The sequence below is a fragment of the Labeo rohita genome, unplaced genomic scaffold (assembly GCF_022985175.1).
Source record: "Labeo rohita strain BAU-BD-2019 unplaced genomic scaffold, IGBB_LRoh.1.0 scaffold_850, whole genome shotgun sequence".
Lineage (NCBI taxonomy): Eukaryota > Metazoa > Chordata > Actinopteri > Cypriniformes > Cyprinidae > Labeo > Labeo rohita.
Genome location: NW_026129800.1, coordinates 13,215 through 32,658, shown reverse-complemented (window position 1 = coordinate 32,658; position 19,444 = coordinate 13,215). Strand labels below are relative to the sequence as shown.

The following is a 19,444-nucleotide window of genomic DNA, read 5'->3' as shown; positions in this document are numbered from 1 at the left end:
ACATTCACAGCTCTTTTAAAATTTACAAACAAAGTTTCATCTGCCATTGACAATAACATGTCTACTGGTGCAATATTTATAGATCTTTCTAAGGCCTTTGATATGGTCGACCACTATCTGCTTCTCGATAAATTACAAGCAATAGGCCTCTCTAAAGACTCTCTTCTTTGGTTCAACTCTTATCTTCACTGTAGACGTCAGCGTGTCTGTTTAAATGGTTGTATATCTCAGTCTGTGATAATGGAGAAAGGTGTCCCCCAGGGTTCTTCCCTGGGGCCTCTTCTTTTTTCTTTATTTATAAACGATCTTCCACAAATTTGCTCAGACTGTAGTATTCATCTGTATGCTGATGATACAGTGATATACTCATCTAATGTCTTGGTCTCTAAGACTCAGTCCTTACTACAGTCTAATTTTAATGCTATTCAACGTTGGTTCCAGTCCAATCATTTACTATTAAAAAAGAAAAAGTCATATAGCATGCTGTTCGCTACTAGATCAGCCTCCTTGAACCAAAGTAATAATTTTTCACTCAAATTTTTAGACGATACTCCACTTGAACAAGTTGCTGAATTTAAATATCTGGGCCTCTGGCTTGACTCACAGCTTTCTTTCAGGTGTCACATTAATTCTGTCGTGAAAAAGATTAACTGTAACCTACGAATACTGTATCGTTCTGTTAATTGTTTTACTCAACTTACAAGGCTGAGAATTGTGTCACAGTTAATATTTCCTTTATTAGACTATGCAGGTGTTGTCTACCAAAACACCTCAGAATCAAACTTGAAACCTCTAACTGTTGCTTTTAATAATATTTGTAGATTTGTTCTGAGATGTCCCTTCACTACTCACCACTGTATATTGTATGACTCACTGAACTTGTTATCACCAGAGGCCAGAAGACAGTATCACTGGTACCAGGTTCTTTTTAAATGTGTGTATTATGATTATCCTTCTTATCTGAAGGAATATTTAATTCCATATAGATCTAGATATAGATTGAGACATACCGAGTATCCCTCTTTCACTGTGCCAAACATTTTTAAAGAGACTGGTAGACGTACTTTTAGATTTAAAGCCCCTTCAGATTGGAATAGTCTGCCTGGGTCTCTAAGATCTATCACTTCTTTGTATTCTTTTAAAACATCGCTCTTCACCTATTTGCAAGCAAAGTATTCAATTCAATTCAATTCAAATTTATTTGTATAGCGCTTTTCACGATACATATCGTTGCAAAGCAGCTTTACACCAAATTGACATTTTTACAATATATGTAGTAGTAGCTTGATGTACATATGGCAGAGATGTGTGGTAAAGATCAATTAATGACGTAATCAAACAGACAAAGAACACTATAAATTAGTAGCAGAATTCGGTAATGCTGTATGTTTTCAGGGTTGGCATCATCTGAAGTCCTCTGTGGGGTTGGCATCATCTCTTCTTAAGTGTTCTGGATCCACACTGGAGCTTGTGAATTCCTAGTTACCATGGGATGTCAATCCCATGGCAAAAACAGAGAACAAATAGGAACATAATTAGCGTAGCTGCTGTTCAAACTAAGAAAAGGAAGGTTTGTTAAACCAGAGCTAAAAGATTAATAATGAACATTTGATCAGATATAGCTGCAGGAAAAGTTTGAGATGTATTATTTGAATGCTTGGCTAAAAAGATGCGTCTTTAATCTAGATTTAAACAGAGACAGTGTGTCTGAACGCCGAATGTTATCAGGAAGGCTGTTCCAGAGTTTGGGTGCCAAATGTGAAAAAGCTCTACCTCCTTTAGTGGACTTTGCTATCCTAGGTACTACCAACAGTCCAGAGTTTTGCGACCTTAGGGAGCTTGATGGATTGTAGCGTGGTAGAAGACTAGTTAGGTACGCAGGAGCTAAACCGTTAAGTGCCTTATAGGTAAGAAGTGCTATTTTGTAGCTGATGCGGAACCTAATAGGTAACCAGTGCAGAGACTTTAAAATTGGGGTAATATGATCATATTTTCTTGACCTGGTAAGGACTCTAGCAGCTGCATTTTGGACTATCTGTAGCTTGTTTATTGAAGATGCAGGACAACCACCTAGTAGTGCATTACAATAGTCCAGTCTAGAGGTCATGAATGCGTGTACTCGAACATGTCCTCACCTGCACTCAAAGGTGGACACAAATTCGCCATTAAAGCAAGTAACAGTGAGTAAACAATGGTAATGTGTGTAAATAGTGTGTAAACAATGCAAGCAGGATTAGCGGCAACCACGCTGGTGCTGCTAACGGGCTACAAGCTAGCAACTCGGGAAATCAAACAAAACTAGTGATAACAAAGTAATCCGGATGTTTTAGTTGTAAAATACAACAGGGGGTATATTCACACGTTATAAGAAACGAAAATGATGGTGTATAAATTTGATTTTAAATTGAAAAACAGACAATAAGAAATCTACTTGACGGAGCTCAAACTCTACACGTGCGACCGCAACAAACGGGTACAGTATTGCTGTAAATGTTTTTCTTATGTGTGACTGGATTTATCTATTTACTTATTTATTACTTTATCATTATTTATGAGTATATGTTAGTATGGGTGTAGGTGTGTGTATGTATATTATGTGAATATGTGTATAAACATATGTGTATGGGCTACATGTTATCAAGCTTTCTACAGTAATACTTATATACACATATGTGTTTTTTCTTGTTTACATGTATTTGTTTTCAATAATGAGTATGTGGGGTGGGTGGGGTGGCCGAGGTGGGATGAGGGAGAGTTTGAGCGAGTGTGAATGTATATGTGTTGTATTGTTTTTGTCCTATGTCTTGAGGACCCCCTCGAAAACGAGATGTTCCATCTCAAGGGATTATCCTCCTAACACTAATAAATTTGAAATTTAAAGCATATGTGGGACCGCACTCCCAGGGGCACAGAAAATAGAATTCCATATGTGGGACCGTACCACTCAAAGGGTTAAAAGCTTTATCGAAAAAATGTAAAAGCACAAAAAAACAATCATAATATTTCATGAGTTTTATATGTTTTATAATGACGAAATTATTCTTTCTTGATGCAAGAAAAATCAGCAGACACTAAAAGTTAAAGCAAACATAAAAAGCAAAAGCTGAAACGAATGAGACAAATATGTCTTTGTTGACTAACAATAAAGTATTTGAAGAGAATAAAATTCAAAACGCAGTCAGTTGCAAAGCTAATTGAAAGTACACTGTTAGCGATTTCTGTAAATTACACAGTATTTAACTGTAATATGAACTGTACTTTACTGTAGAACAGTTATACAGTATGTTACTGTATTTTAAAGTTGCATTATGGGAAGTATCCTCTTGGCGCCAATAAAATACAGTATTTTTATTTTACTGTAAATCCAAATACAGTAAAAAAAAAATAAAAAAAAAAAGCGCGAAATCTGACCAATGACAGAAAGGCTTTCTTTCCTCTGGGAGAGAAGAAAAGGAAGAGCACACACAAGAACCCCCAGCTGCCATCAAACGTATGTACAATATTCCTGGTTTTTAATTACATATTTAATGTCAGTGTATTTTTGGGTTATTAATGGTTTAATTAAAAAGAAAATACTAATAAAAATGCTGTCTCTTCACGACGCGCAGTCACACTTTACAGTGTACGTCAATGGTAGAGAGCTTTGTGGCGGATACTCATTCTAGATTGAGGAGAACGTTCTGTGCAAAACAAATATCTTTATTTCTTTTCTTTCCTTTTTTGTAGGAAGTTTTACCGTCAAAGTGTGAACATAAACAGGTCTGTCTTGGTTTTGACCACGTTGCTAGCAGGTGAGTTTTTTTGTTAACTTGTATGAAATTGTTGACCAAGAATCCGGGCTTTTAAAGGTTTAAAGCTGGTTTAAAATAGTCATTTCGTTGTGGTTTTTAATCATTATGAAATCGCTTGATGCTTACGTTACCTATTAACCCCATATAAGCGTGTAAATGTACAGCATGCATTTAATGCTAACGTTAGCATAAAACCCGCAATGTTCGTCTACAAACACTGTGGCATCTCTGTGGAGACATTATATGCATTTATTAATCATGCCAAAAACTTGGCGAATTCCAGGTTTTCGTGTAACGTTACAGTGCCTGAATGCTTATGCACGTTCTTAAGCCTCTCTGCACTTGTCGCACATGTACCGCAAAACTAACAAACTGATCTGAACACCATCTCATCTGAATTCTAGAGGCAGCGCGGGAGGCTGTACATTCGTGTCGACTAAATTCTTCAGCATTTGTGAACACTGGACACCTAAGATGGCACATTTTAGATGGTAAGAATAAACTTAATGTCCAGTTAGTAACTGTAAAACATATTTTAAAGTCATCATTTTCAGCACACAGCATAAATGTGATTTTGAGAAATCTGTGTAGATATTAATGTTACTGTGCTTTCTGCTGCTGTGCCAGATGTGAATACTGATGTAGCTGTCCTGTTGTTGATGGCCCACTTTAAAAGAAGCAGAGGATTTGCTGTTCCTTTTGGCCAGTGTAAGTTTTTTTTCATTTGTATAATTGACAACTGATAATTTCTATAACTGACACTTAGGAAAAACTGTGTGTGTGTGTGTGTGTAGGTCACAACAACAGCAGCAGATGCAAAGACCAGGCTTTCACTTCCTTCTACTCTGATCATACTTGGTAAGATCTTTTAGTACATGTTTTAGTGATGTTAAAGGGATGGTTTTTAAAAATAAAGCTTTTGCCACACTTTTTTCATGACTCTCCAGTGTTTCCCACACATAGACGAATCTGTGGCGGTGCGCCACAGATTAAATTCCGACCGCCACAGATTCAACACCGACCAAAAAAAAAAAAAAAAAAAAAAATACCGACCGTCACATATTGCGTTTCGTTATTCTTTTGTACGCTATTTAAAACACGCAGCGAATTCGTTCAACTGCATTTCCTTTCCCTGCTCTCTCTTCATCTCTCTGTCACTCACGCGTCTCTCCCTCACACACACACACACGCACACAGCCCCTCCCCTCCGTGCACACCACATCTGTCTGGATCATCTGTGGAGAGAAGACGGCTGGCGAAAGGTTGGTATCTCGTGAACACTTTTAACACACAATCACAGATTAAAAAGTGCTATAAAATATTTGATATTCTGAATACAATAGTTTCAGTGTGTTGATGTTACTGTAAGTCCCGACCCTTAGCAAACGCGATAGTACGGAGCCCCTTAAGGGACATGGTGGTGAAAAAAATCAGAGTGAGTGAAAAAAAAATCAGGGTGGGAGGAAAAATATTTTTCAGATTTTTTTGCGTTCCCTCGCAAAACTTTGCGTTCTCTCGCAAAACTTTTGCGTTCTCTCGCAAACATTTTTGCGTTCCCTCGCAAAACTTTTGCGTTCTCTCGCAAACATTTTTGCGTTCTCTCGCAAACCGGTTGGGTTCGGACAAACACTTCCTGTTTACTCATCTCACTATGTTCACAACGGAGCGGTTCATATAAGTTTTATACTGAACTTGAACTCAAGTGGCCTATTATAGAAATACAGTCATTTAATTGCTTATATTTTCAGGCACGATTTGGGAAAATCCTAAAACGCTTAATGTGGATTAATGTTCAAACACAGTGACAGCGGAGGCCCAATTCGGTATTAATAAATGCTATTCATACTAATACAAATTTTAATATTAATACCCTTAGCATTACTCTCAATAAAGCAGTAATAAATGCAACTTGCTAATGTCTTTTCTCCCCACAGAAAACCTTTAGGATACAGAAAACGCTTAAGGGAAGCTAATGGACGAATTAAGACGGTATTTGTAGTTACAATGGTTTAAGTATAGTAACCGTGGTTAATTTGCTTGCTGCTTGTTTAAAAAAATAATAATAATAATTTTTTGAAAGGAAAAATAAAACAAATAAGTCACGTAGCCTATTAGTCCCATTTTATTCAGAAATAATACTACCAGCAGGCCTACAGCGTGTTATAATACCAACATTATAAACACACATAGCCTAGCACTCCACAGCAAATCCTTTAAATTTAACCGTATTCAGAACAGACCAAAAACCAAAACCAAAAAACTATAACCTATTAATTTTTAACGAATAAATATAATATAATGCAGTATATAATAATAGGTATAAGCTTATAGCTATAAATAAACTAAAATAAATAATTTAAAGCGAAACTGAAAGTATGGGCTCACGTATGGCTCTCCTTCAGCACAAATCCAAATGTTTCCATATTCGCAATGTATTTGCAGCTAAACCATTAAATTAACCGGGTTTTGTACGTTCCAATATCGACATGAAAAAATCATAGTGAACAAAAATGTGCCGCAGTGGATTGGACCGGTGCTCATACTGTACGACACAGACTAATACAGACTATTTAAACTGACTAGTGTAACTTTGTATCTGTTTGGGTGATTCTGTGTATTATTTAAATAATGAACAGGCTGCGAGGCGCCGGCGCGATCAAATAGCTGAAATATAAAAACTGTAAAAAAATATATAAAAAATATATAAAAACGGTCTTCCATACAGAAAAATACCCTGTGCGAGTTATTGTTTTTCATGTTTAAAATAGGAGAATGCAATATCCAAACGACTGCAAATGCAACATTTATTTTATATAGCAGTTCAACAAAAAGGGTGATATTAAGTGACATTTTAAATGTAGCCTACATTTTAAACACGATGTTTGTTATATTTAACGAAATAATAATAGTTTCAACGAAATCCGCAACAGAACTGGTGTGTTTCCAAGCAACAGCGGTGTTTCCTTTCTGAATTAATCTGCAGCTTTGAACCATTCGGAGAGTCCGTGATTAATAACCCATTCATATCTACACCATTTGCTTAGTTATTGAATGAATGAATGAATGAATGAATGACGCGACGCCTTGCTCATTAAAACAGTGACATGCCTCCACCTACTGGAACGTTTGAGAACCACTAGTTTAATGGATTACTTCATTAATTGCCTATTTTTAATAAAACATAAAATGTTGGCTTTTTATATCATTGTCTTCTTATATTAAGCTAAGGTACATTGGATATATTTTTAATAATTCCATATTCGGTCTTTTTTTTATCAACGTCTTCATAAAGCCGCGTTTTCTTTATGGGAGGAAAAGGCTTAACATGCAATTTAGAGCTTTCTGTTCATATTCTGGGCTTTGCTTTCCTAATGTATAACAAACTGTATACCGAGTTCGGCCTTTTATACTCTATTATCCCGTTGTTTTCTTTCTGGGGGATACGCTTAACGTGCAATTTAGCGGGTTACGTTTATATACTGAGCTATTCTGGTATATAAGGTGTGTACTGAACTTGGTCCTACAGTGTTTTACATTTTAGAATGTCCCAAAATCGTGACTTGATGTATTTATATAATAGCCTACTTGAGTCCAAGTTCAGAATCAAACTCTATAAGTCGCTCAATTGCGAACGTGCAATGTAGGAGCCACTACAAGCTGTAAAGTTAACAGGTAGTGTTTGTCCGAACACAACTGGTTTTGCGAGAGAACGCAAAAATCTTTGCGAGAGAACGCAAAAGTTTTGCGAGGGAACGCAAAAATCTTTGCGAGAGAACGCAAAAGTTTTCCGAGGGACCGCAAAGTTTTGCGAGAGAACGCAAAAGTTTTGCGAGGGAACGCAAAAATCTTTGCGAGAGAACGCAAAAGTTTTGCGAGGGAACGCAAAGTTTTGCGAGAGAACGCAAAAAAATCTGAAAAATATTTTTCCTCCCACCCTGATTTTTTTTTCACTCACTCTGATTTTTTTCACCACCATGTCCCTTAAGGGGCTCCGTACGATTGCGCCTTCTTTAGAAAGTTAACTAGTCGCAAGTTTGCGGTAAAGTGTAGGCTAGCCTAGTTGGGTTGTCGAGGTCAAAACACTATATGTAGCAGCTGTGAATCAAATAAACGTATTATAAATTATGTCGTTTCTTTACTCTTACACTGAATGTTTGCTGCTTCAATCCAGATGAGTATTGAAAAGTATTTTCCGCGACTGAAAAAGGCACGTGTTGAGGATGAGGACCATCCTGAACCGGAGGTATCAGTCTGAAACAGAGCTTAGTCCGACCAGTGTAATTAGTTATGTTATTGTTTACAATATTTTCAGGCTTCAACTAGTGCTGCTCAAGCAGAAAGACAAGGTCAGGGAGAGAAAGAAATAGATTTGTTAGACATTGAAGAAAGAGTAGGAGAGGAGGACAGCATCCAACATGCTGCTGTGAGAGAACCAGCTGAAGCACCAGGTGAGGTGGACAAAAAGATGTAGTAGCAGGCAGGTAAGAAAGCAGGTTTTAGGACAAGGGAACTAATTTCTATTCTTCTGTTTCTGGCAGATAAGACTTTGGCAACATCCAAAAGCAGCAGACACAGGGGCACTGGATTCAACCCTGAGTGGTTGAACATGCCTCAGTTCATGTCATGGTTGTACGACACACAGCATGGTAAACTTAATGTCTGTATAATAAGCTCCTTTACAAATAATAAGAAATATGTTTTTATTGATTATTTTTTATATCATTAGCTTTTATGTAATACATGCAATATGATTAAAAACACAAAGTGTGACTGTAGGATGTCTGGCTATTTAGCTAATGTGATTATCAATGTACTTTCAAAGGGATGTTTTGTAGACTGTGCAGGCAGCACAAGCCTGCGCCTAAGAAAGGTGCCACAAAGAGGGCTTTTGTTGAGATCGGGGCTCTTTCATATAGAAAAGACTATGTAGAGCGGCACATCACCACAGAGCACCACCAGGAGAGCATCAGATGCCAGGCATCTCTTGCATCTGGTAATTTCTGAGTCCAATAGCAGATCATATATAATAATAATATAACTTAATTTAGTAACGCCCAAATTATTTTCTAACAATTTTGACATGTGCAGGTGTCTCTGTAATGGACTCTTTTGAGCCTACTGTTGTGGTAGAGCACGAGGCCATCATTGGTGGCTTCAAGTGCCTCTACTGGCTTGTGAAAAATGAAAAGGCCCACCATACCAACTACCCAAAGCTTCTGAGCCTGGCAGAGCTTTTAGGGTGTGACTACTTTAAGAAGTTAAAGGTAGCACACCTAAACCTTAAGATAAATGTCACCTATCCATTATCTAAACTTACATTTAATCTCTATATTATTGACTGTATATTTTTAATAAGTTATAAAGTACCCTTTTCCCTTTCTCAATGTCTAGATTGACCAGAGGAATAATTACAGATCTCATAGAATTATTGATGAGATGCTTGAGATTTTATCTCAAGAAATTGAGGAGCCTATCCTGATGGCCATAAGGTCATCACAGGCAATTAGTCTAGAAATAGACGAAAGCACAGATGTGTCTGTGTCCAGGCAGCTCGATCTTCATGTCAGGTATGCATTTATTTTCTTTGTCAGAATTACATACATCTTGGTCCCTGTTGAAGAACTGTGGATATTAAATGCTTTTCTCACAGATACATGGATAAAGAGGGAAAGACATTTAATCAATTTCTAGATCTTGTCAGTGTTCCGGATGGAAAAGCTGACACCATTGTGTCAGCTGTTAAAAAAGTACTATTGGAAAAAGGTATCCCAACAGAGAGGCTGTATGGGCTAGGGACTGATGGGGCAGCCGTAATGACAGGTAATTATTTAAAACCATGTGAGGGTATCTTGGGAGTTGAATCCCTAAATATTGTAACTAAATATTGTTTTTTTAAATCTAGGGCGTGTGAATGGGGTGGAAAAGCAGCTAACAGACAGCTTCCCTAAACTTGTAACCGTGGCCTGTGCTGCCCACAGGCTGGCCCTGGCCTGCAAAGACTCATCCAACAATGTAAAATACATGGCCACTTTCAGGGACCACCTGCAGGACCTCTATTTATATTTCAGAAATAGTGCAAATCGTACTGCCACTCTCAAGGCTGCATCCACCACCCTGGGTGTCAGTGACTTAAAGCTAACGGTAATATTATTCTAATATTAATAGTTACATTACATTACATTACATTTGGCTGACGCATTTTTAACCAAAGCGACTAACAACATGGTAAACAATTTAAGTTTTAAAGCATTAGGACAATTTAAAAAGGTACAGTACAGTAAGAATAGGTCCATCAGTGAGTGCTGATTTAAGGGGTTCAGTGTTAGTTCTAGACGGGTGGTAAGAGCTACAGTAGGATCAGCAAGACTAGTTGTAAGTAGTGCTATGAAAGGAGATGTTCTCTGAAGAGCTGGGTCTTCAGGAGTTTTTTGAAGATGGAGAGGGATGTCTCAGCCCTTGTAGGAACTGGCAGTGCATTCCACCAGCGGGGAACAACAGTTAGTTATCTTTTGTCTATTCATAACTAATCAATATTTCATGACATTTACAGGAAGTGAAGGACACACGCTGGCTCTCACAGCACAAGGCCATTGAGACCCTACAAAGGAACCTGAGTGCTGTCCTGGGAGCGTTGGCAGAGGAGGCAGAGGTGCGCAAATGTCCTGGAGCAAAGGGCCTCTACACATTCTGTGCTACCTACAGATTCGTGGCTGCCGTGTACCTCCAGGCCGATGTTTTGCCCCACCTCGCCTGCCTGTCTAAGGTCTTCCAGAAAGCACATATAAATTTTTTACATATCAAAGAGCAGGTATGATATGTGCACAATCTAATTTAAATCTGTTTGATGTGATGCATTGACATTATTGTTTGCATGTACTAAATGGCAGGAAATCTTTATTTAAATTTAGGTTCCTGTGACAATCCAGACTCTTAGAGACATCAAAGAGGCTGCTGGACAAACTCCACTCCCTGGATCCTTCCTGTCTCGCCTCCATCAGGACCTTGATGATCCCCAAGGACTTGGAGCCTACAACATACAGCACGAGGAGGAGAGGGATAGGAGAGGGCAAGAGGTCCAAGATGAGTCAAGGGAGGGGCATTGAGCCAGATTCCAGCGAGAGGTAAATGTTAATTTGCTTAGTGCTACATGAGAAGTGCAACACTCTTGTTAGGTGAGCATCTTCACATAGATGTGACAAGATTAAAATTGATTAGTGCAGGCTTAATGGTACATTATAAATAATAATTAGCAGTCCTGAACATACTCTCTGGTTTGGCCCTATTATCAAAACTGAGTGTAGGCTCTCCTAAAAGATGCTGATCTGGTCATTGTAGGTCATTCACCCTTACATAACTGGCCTGGAAACAAATCTGGAGAAGAGATTCCATAATCTGGACATCCTTGGAGCCTTCCATGTCTTGGGGCCACAATCAGCTGCTCTAACAGACGATACGATGAACATCTCTCATCTGCAGACTCTTTCCAGGAAATTTTGCCCTCAACATGAGAAGGAAGTCATTCAAGAGTGGCTCTCGTTCAAGAACCATGTCCTTACTGGGATATTCAAGGTGAGTTAATTGACCTGACTTTTCACAACACACACACGCACACACACACACTAATGCCATGACAAAACCTTTATCTTTCAAGAACAAGAACCAGGAGGAGCTCTTGAGTTTACTGGCAAGTGAGTTTGATGAGTGGGCCAACCTGTACCCCTGCCTGAGCCTTCTTGCAAGCATTGCTCTGGTTATCCCTGTTTCCTCTGTGAACTGTGAACGGGATTTTTCAACAATGAACAGGGTAATTACAATACATTGAAATCCCCAATGCCTTTATATTGGTGCATTTTTTATTGATAGCATTTTACTTTATCTTCAGGTAAAAACAGACCTCAGGAACAAACTCCAAGGAGAACACCTGGCAGCTTGCCTGAGGATCTCTATCAATGGAGCCTGTCCTGAGGACTTTCCATATGATAGGGCTTTAGAATCTTTTTTAAGGAAGCCCCGCAAAATAAGGTGCCCTAACAAAAGTTGCAGACTGTGCAGCAAGTAGGCTGTTGTATATGGTGTTGAATTAATGTAATAAAGTTCTGTGTAACCAATTATTAACAGTTTTTTTAACCTTTAGGAATTAGGAAATCCCTTTAGGGGGTCCAATCGTATGCCCTATCCAATCGTTCTTTTCACCTGCAACCCCCCCGGGCTGACCACCACACATTGCCTTCAAACCTGTGGGAAACACTGCTCTCTATATCTAACTTTCTACCTAGCATCTTCTTAATTACATTTTGAATAACAAGGGTAGGTAAATCATAATAGAATTGTCATTTTTGGGTGAACAATCCTTGTGAACTAATGAGAAAGGCTCCAACATCTACATCTACTTTTACTGACACCATAATCAAATGTGAAAAGTGTTTTTTTGTAAAGTCACAAATATCACTATAAAAAACATGACCTCAACAAATTAATTGACTTTTTTTTTTTTTTAGGAGACTCAATTCTACACAGCAAAAAAAAAAGAATGGATGCTGGTGATTGAAAGCAAAGTCTTCCTTCCTGTGACCTACCAGATACGTCCTCTGCATTTGCTGTTCTCTTCGTTTATGTGCTTAAGATCAAGTACCAAGTGGACGCCCCTACTTTGTTGTTTATTTAGAAGTAAGTACATCTTGCAATATGCTGTAATAAATGAAAACCATGTCCATCCAGGATTGCGTGAGGGTAAGTTATAAGAGAATTTGCATTTTTGAGTAAACAATCCCTTAAAGGAATAATCCACCCAAAAATGAAAAGTCAGAGAAAAGTCCTTCACAAGGCTTAATTTGCCCATCAATATTGCTCTCAAAAATACAAAATTCTCTCATCACTTACTCACCCTCATGCCATCCTGGATGTACATGACTTTCATTCTTCTGTGGAATTATTTTTAGATTTTAGATTTTTAGAAAAATAATCCATCTATGTGAGTCCATATAATGCTAGTGGATAGGTCCCTCAAAGTTGATGCTTCACAACATGTTGACATTTACGTCAAACAAACACATGTAGGACACTTGCATGGAAGCAGTGGTTTATATTATTAATTTTTAAAAAATATTTAAACATTTCTCACACAAACCTATCGTTTTGCTTCAGATTACGTTTTTCTTTTTTCTTTTTTTTTTAATCTTTAATTGTGTTCCACAGAAGAAAGTATATTTGGGATGACATGAGGGTGAGTAAATGTTGAGAGAATGAAAATTTTTGCTATGCAGTAATGAATAACTGGCAATTTGAGTTAAAATAAAATTAACTGGTGTACTATTCTGTTTATTCTTCTAATGAATTCATAACAGTATTTTTGTCTATCCACTGAAAGTACACAAAACCAAAATATTTCAGTTCAAAAAGTGCGTAAAGAAATAGAATTAATCTGTATGATTAATCCATGGGCTTTTATTCACATACAAATCATTCAAATATGAAGAGTACTGTACATGTTACGTGGAGTGAATGACGGGAGACGAGCGGATCCACATGCGAGCTTTTATTGTATGGACGAGACAAAGACATGGTCGTACAGGCAGGGTCGAATAGCATAGCAGATAGGGGTGTCGTAGGCAAAGCACAATCGGAGTCCGTGAATCAGGCGTAAGTCCAAACGGGGGCGAACAACGTCCGTGAAGGGTGATCCGAGAGAAGAGTCAGACAGGCGAGAGATCCGAAAAACACAGGGAAACGCTAGGAAACTACTGGGAGACACAGGGAAACTACTACAATAACAATCCGTGCCGTGCATGGGAAGTCCGGGGCTTTTATAGCGGCACTGATTGGCCACCTGCGTGTGACGCAACCAGTGCAGTGGAGGATGGGAGATGCATCCAAGAGATAGTGTAACAGTCTGTGTGAAAAAAAAGGAGAGTGTGACCTCTTGTGGTGGGTGGTACGCGGAGCATCAACCAGATCCGTGACAGTACATCAAATGTGGTAAACAGAATCTCAAACATGCTTGAGAACTGATTAGGTGTCTTAAACCACTCGAATCATATGGATTATTTTTACAATGTCTTTATGCACTTTTTGAAGCAAAAAAAAATTAGGTTGCCTGGATAGACAAAAATGAAGAGAGAATATTAGTTTTCATGTGTTCCGAAAACAAACTAGTTTTATGGGTTTGTAACAACATAGTAAATGATGACAAAGTTTTCATTTTGGCTGAATGCTCTAAAATGTTTTTACAAAGAGAATGAAATATGAATCTAATGTATGATTTTTTTTTTGTATGTGAAGGTTCATTGTGAGGATCAATCCTGACACACCTCAAGTGTTCTGCAAATTTCCAGATCAGCAAAAGAAGTGGGAAGATGGTGCAAAGGAGAAATTCTGGCCTGAACCCTCATGTGTCCAAGGAGTTCGTGGATTTCAGCTGGCAAAACTATTAATCCACTACAGGCAAATGCATTTTACACAGGACAGTTTTTGTGAATTTGTATGTTTTTAAGATTGTTCTTATGATTGAATTTATTCCTAATTTTTTTTTTTTTTTTTTTTTTTTTTTTTTTTTTTTAATTGCTGTAATATACAAATATTTATATATACATTCTTGAAAAATGCTTCTCGTGTGTAACAAAAGTTTGACTTTCATTTGAAGCTTCACTGTCATTGCTGTTCAGCTGTCATCATAGTATGTTGTGCTTTGGATAAATGTTAAGAATTTTTCTAGCTATAATAGTTAAAATGGTATGTGCTGTAATATATACACAATACTTTGTAATAGTGTTTTGTTTGAGTCTTAACTGAAACTGTGAAAATGTTAATGTTATTGCAAGGGTTGTTGCAACAATTGAACAATTAAAAACATTAAAAGTTACAGTTGTCATTGCTTATTTTTATTTCATTTTTTTTCTTGTATTGCAATATATTACTTGAGAAAAGACCATAAAATTACTGTATATTTTACAAGTAGAATACAGTAAAAATACAGTAAAAACTGCACAAGTGAAGTATAATACTGTAAATACATTTACAGCAAGTTAAATGAAACTGCTGCCAGTAAGTTACTGTAATTTCTACAGGAAATTTTTTACAGTGTAGATCTTTCATGTACATTTTCTAAAACACACCACAAGTGAAAGAATAACCACTGTTGTAAAAACAGCAGTGAGGATCAAATATTATTATTTTTTTTCTTTCCTTTTTGCTTCCTGAACAAGAACAGTTTGAACCTGAAAAAGCATAAACAAACTACTAGCGGTAAATATGCCTTATGAGAACATAAAATTAAAGTCTTAATAAGGCATAATCAAAAATAAAACTTTATAAATTGGTTTTTGGAATGGCTGTAGCCAGACAAAGTGAGGTCTGGGGTGTGGTTAGGAACTGTAATAACCCCTAGAAATAAAACTCATTATAAGCACTTTAAAAGAGACAGACATGTGGATGTTTGCCAAAGATATTTTCTCCGTTACGGAGAGATGATCAGTGTTAAATCACACCATATTTATTGCATCAAAATGTGTTAATACTTTACAATAGGTTATAGGGGTGTATAATTTTATGCAACAATTCATATTTCGGTACTATTATAGTTTTTATTAATAACCATTTAATATATAAATGATGAATGCTTTTATCATGATGAAAATGTTACTATACTGAATAAAATAGCATAGACTTCTTCATGACTAGTGTTTGCCTATTTCATTCATTTTGTAACCTACAGATCTGTGTACTATGTTAAATGCTAATGTTTTTGATAGCGTTGATAGCATTTCTGACAGATAATATCATAATGTTTTTAGCTTTTACCTTACTGAATGTGATATCCTGTCTATCTATCCTGGCTTTTTTATTTTGTTTTGTTTTTTTGTTTTTTTTTGTTATTACTGTCAGTTTATCAAAAAGTTAAGATATCGCTGTAACATTCCCCTCCTGTTCTAGGAAATGAAAAAAAAAGCATAAATAATAATAATAAAAAAAGGCAAGAACACACTTCAGTCCTCTGTCCCAGAGTGAAAATGACACCAACTTAGATATTTGCAAGAGTAGAGGTTTATTTGCAGAAAAAGGATCAATACATTTAACATAAAAGAGATAGGGAGCAATGACTCTGGAGAGAGCAAGGCCTAGAATAACAAACAAAATATTCAACTAACTAATTTTAGGAAGCAACTAACAAAAGAAATAAACAGCATAAAACTTCCCTCTACTTCCTAACTGAACCAAAAACAGGGATGAAGGAGAAGTCCAAAGAGAAAGGCACTCTCTCCCTACGCTTCCCACAACAATATACAAATAACACAATTCAAAAGAGTAGAAGCTCTTGCACTTGTTTTTAGCTTAAATAAATTGAACAAAAACAGGTATTAGCTCCATACAAGAAAACCATAATTTACCTTGTTTACTCAAGAGAATAAAACTGAAGAAATGGCTAACAGCAAAGTTACTACAATATATATCTAACTACACTATAAGTGGAAAAAAAATAACAGTGAAGAACAAGTTAAAAATAATTCATTCTAAACAAGAGTTTGAATTTGCAAAACTCATGTACTTTCATTAAAGCTTAAACTAAAAAAGTACTACATACGCACTATAAGAGAATTGCACATAAAATTAAGCACATAATAAAGTGTAATGATACCATTTGATAATGTTATACAACAGTAAAACTTTCAGATATTGTCCATCTTTGAACTGATCTGAATTTCACAGATGAACCTTGAAGATGAACTTTATTTACTGAGAAAACTATAGATGATGTTACTTAGTCCTGTCATTCACTCTGACTGGTTGGACAGATTTTATTACTCAATGCATTAGAGTGTCACATTTTGATCTACTTACTGTGTTTTTTTGTATGCCTACATAAAGCAGATGCTTGATGGAAACTCTTCCCACATGCAGTGCAGTGATATGGTTTCTCTCCAGTGTGGATCATCTCATGTCTTTTCAGAGCTCCTGACTGAATCTCTTGTCGCAGTATGAACACATGTAAGGTTTCTCTCCAGTGTGGATCATCTGGTGCTGTTTCAAATGTTCAACAGTAGTAAAAGTCTTCTCACACTCAAAGCACGTATGATTTCTCATACCAATATGTCTCTTCTGATGTCGTTTTAAAACATTCAGCTGTGAAAAACTCTTTCCGCATGAAGTACATGAATGTGGTTTCTCCTTTTAATGAACTTTGAGGTGATCCTTCAGGCTTGAAGCCCACGAATATGCTTTTCCACATTGATCACATTCGTGTGGTTTCTCTCCAGTGTGGATCCTCATGTGTCTCCATCTGTGTGCAAGTGAAACTCTTCACATATTGTTCACATGTATACGGTTTCTCTCCAGTGTGGATCCTCTGGTGCCATTTCAAATGTTCAAATGTTTCAAAAGTTCTCTCACACTCAAAGCACATATGGTCTCTCACACCAGTGTGTATCTTCTGATGTTCTTTTCACATAAAGAACTGTCCACATAAAGAACATTAAACGTGGTTTCTCTAGTTAATAATTTTATTTTATTGACAAAATATTTCAATTTGTCTTGTATATTTCTATTATTAGATCAGATAACATTTTAAGCTGTCATGTAGTCATGTTACAATGTAGCCCACCATTAAGGGAATTTTGGTTTCTCAGTCCATGACCCCTTTAAATTACATAATATTTCTACTCCAATTTGTTTTTTGAAATATAAACATTTGAATGGTGACTGTCACAATTCAATCAGAAATTGAATATTGAAAAAAGGAAAATTTATATTGAATATTTTTGTTGGAGAGACTTTTGACTGTCAGGTTTGGATTTGTAATAAGACGAGTGAACCCCCTGGGTGCTGGTTAGAGCACAATGGTAAAAAAAAAGGTGAAGTGACAGGTGACAAGACATACAAAAAGATATAATGAATAATTATCAATAAATAAGCATATACAATAATGAAAATCCACGGGTACATAAAGGCAGTTCAAACATACAAAATCCTGATGAATAATATTCCCAATGTAATATACAACTCAAGAAAGGAAAATAAAACAAAGTTAACGGTTTTAAGTCATAAGTGATCATCTGATGTGATGAGTCAGTCCATATATGGGTATAATCATGGTACATTAGAACGTGATCGCTCGTTTCGCAGAAACAGCGTGAAAATATCAAGATCACGTGAGCAAAGTATTATCAAAACTTTAAACGGTAACATTCATCTCGATAAAGAAGAAATAGTGACACCTAGAGCAGTATTATTAAACTATACTAACAGAGACAATGGCTACTGGCACGTCTATACATGTCTGTGTAGCGTTAAGGAGTATAAAATTGGAATGTAGCAGACTACGCCACCCTATTACAGGAAACTAGAAAATTACTTAAAGCAAACACACAGGTTCACTAGTGTAAGGAAGGGCCCAAGACATGGATGTCCAAAAATACAAACTTTATTCGATCCAATCAGTAACAAAAAACACACAAAAAAAGAAAACTTCATAACTATGGCATAAACACAATTCACACACTTGTGTACAATAAGCAGGAAGCAAGGGTTACCAAAGGCAGGTAAGCCAGCAATTGAGCCTAGGGCTCCTATAGCACACATTTTACCACCAAGTGCATAAATCTCACTATACACACACATGGACACGCAGTGACATCAACAGCCGTACACAGCACGCAGTGACGAGGAACCCACCACCATCTAAGAAGACTGACTGGCAACCTGCCCTGGACCTTAGCTCCTGTAGCAAACAAACAATTTCTCACAATAAAACTTTGACAACACAAAACATGAATTTCACCAAAATAACACAAAATAAAGGAATACTCAAATAAACAAAAGACAAGGAAAAAAAACACCAGCGAATGTATAACACTGTTAAACCATTCAAATACAACACAAATCAACCAGCTTTTATAAAGGACTAGGGATGTAACGATTATCGGTTTGACGATAAATCATGATAAAACTCCACCCGGTTAGTATTAACGTTTCATATTTTAATTAGCATTAAAACAGTATTCGATTACCACGATTTGAACAACTGATGATAAATAAATACTGTCAAGCATAAAGCACAGTTAAGTAAGAGTCTCATCTGCGCACGGCACGCAGAGTAGTTTCGTTTTGTGTGAAAAGAGGGCGGAAAAGATGGGATGTTTTAAAAGAGTGCTAAGGGCATAGGCGCCGATCCCCACGGAAATGATCGAGCATGCACGGAAAAACATGAGATATTCTCCGTTCATTTTAAGCAATTAGAAATGGATTGCAGCTTTTATGATTCAATTCTCATTTTCATCCTTTATTTGAAGCAGTTTTTGGCGTTATTTTATTAGCAAATGCAAAGAGTGCATTATTCTAATACAAGACAGTGCCAGCACGAATCTCTCGGATTGCAGCGGGCTTGCTCTCCCAAACATATAGTGATCATGGCTCTTCGCTCCCTCAGATATTACATATGCGCCCTCAAACTTTGTCCTGTCCACGCGCGAATAAGTGCTTATTGTAAACAGGTATTTATTAAATCATTTTATTTAGTTAAGCGCAACCCTCATAAAAAAAAAATGTTTGTATTTGGTAATGCATTTCCAGTCCCTACGTTTCACTTCGCAATTGGGGGTTGCCCACCGGCAGAAACATACATCGGGAATTATACAAATAAAATGAATATATGAATGAATTAA

General features: G+C 36.8%; 1 protein-coding gene across 5 annotated transcripts; it reads left to right on the top strand.

Annotated features, from left to right (window-relative positions):
• The first annotated feature begins 2,871 nt into the window (after window positions 1-2,871).
• LOC127162187 (E3 SUMO-protein ligase KIAA1586) lies at window positions 2,872-11,991 on the top strand. 5 transcript variants are annotated; one of them, XM_051104964.1, is made up of 16 exons: window positions 2,872-3,791; window positions 4,196-4,282; window positions 4,419-4,499; window positions 4,586-4,649; window positions 8,104-8,239; window positions 8,330-8,437; window positions 8,614-8,784; window positions 8,880-9,055; window positions 9,183-9,358; window positions 9,442-9,611; window positions 9,694-9,932; window positions 10,342-10,599; window positions 10,700-10,912; window positions 11,127-11,360; window positions 11,443-11,595; window positions 11,674-11,991. In XM_051104964.1, exons 6-13 carry the CDS (start codon window positions 8,398-8,400, stop codon window positions 10,892-10,894), a joined length of 1,425 nt encoding a protein of 474 aa, XP_050960921.1. In that variant the 5' UTR covers window positions 2,872-3,791; window positions 4,196-4,282; window positions 4,419-4,499; window positions 4,586-4,649; window positions 8,104-8,239; window positions 8,330-8,397; the 3' UTR covers window positions 10,895-10,912; window positions 11,127-11,360; window positions 11,443-11,595; window positions 11,674-11,991. The 5 variants fall into 5 exon arrangements, with proteins under 5 accessions (XP_050960921.1, XP_050960919.1, XP_050960920.1 ...); XM_051104962.1 differs by having other exon boundaries at window positions 4,586-5,053; window positions 7,963-8,239; XM_051104963.1 differs by lacking the exon at window positions 8,104-8,239.
• Window positions 11,992-19,444: the final 7,453 nt, after the last annotated feature.

Bases quoted from the DNA above. Each gene is read 5' to 3' on its own strand.
- LOC127162187 (XM_051104960.1), top strand. From the start codon at position 4,678: ATGTTAAAGGGATGGTTTTTAAAAATAAAGCTTTTGCCACACTTTTTT. The intron at 5,054-8,329 runs GTTGGTATCTCG...TGTTTCTGGCAG, and splicing joins GAGAAGACGGCTGGCGAAAG to ATAAGACTTTGGCAACATCC. The intron at 8,438-8,613 runs GTAAACTTAATG...GTACTTTCAAAG, and splicing joins GTTGTACGACACACAGCATG to GGATGTTTTGTAGACTGTGC.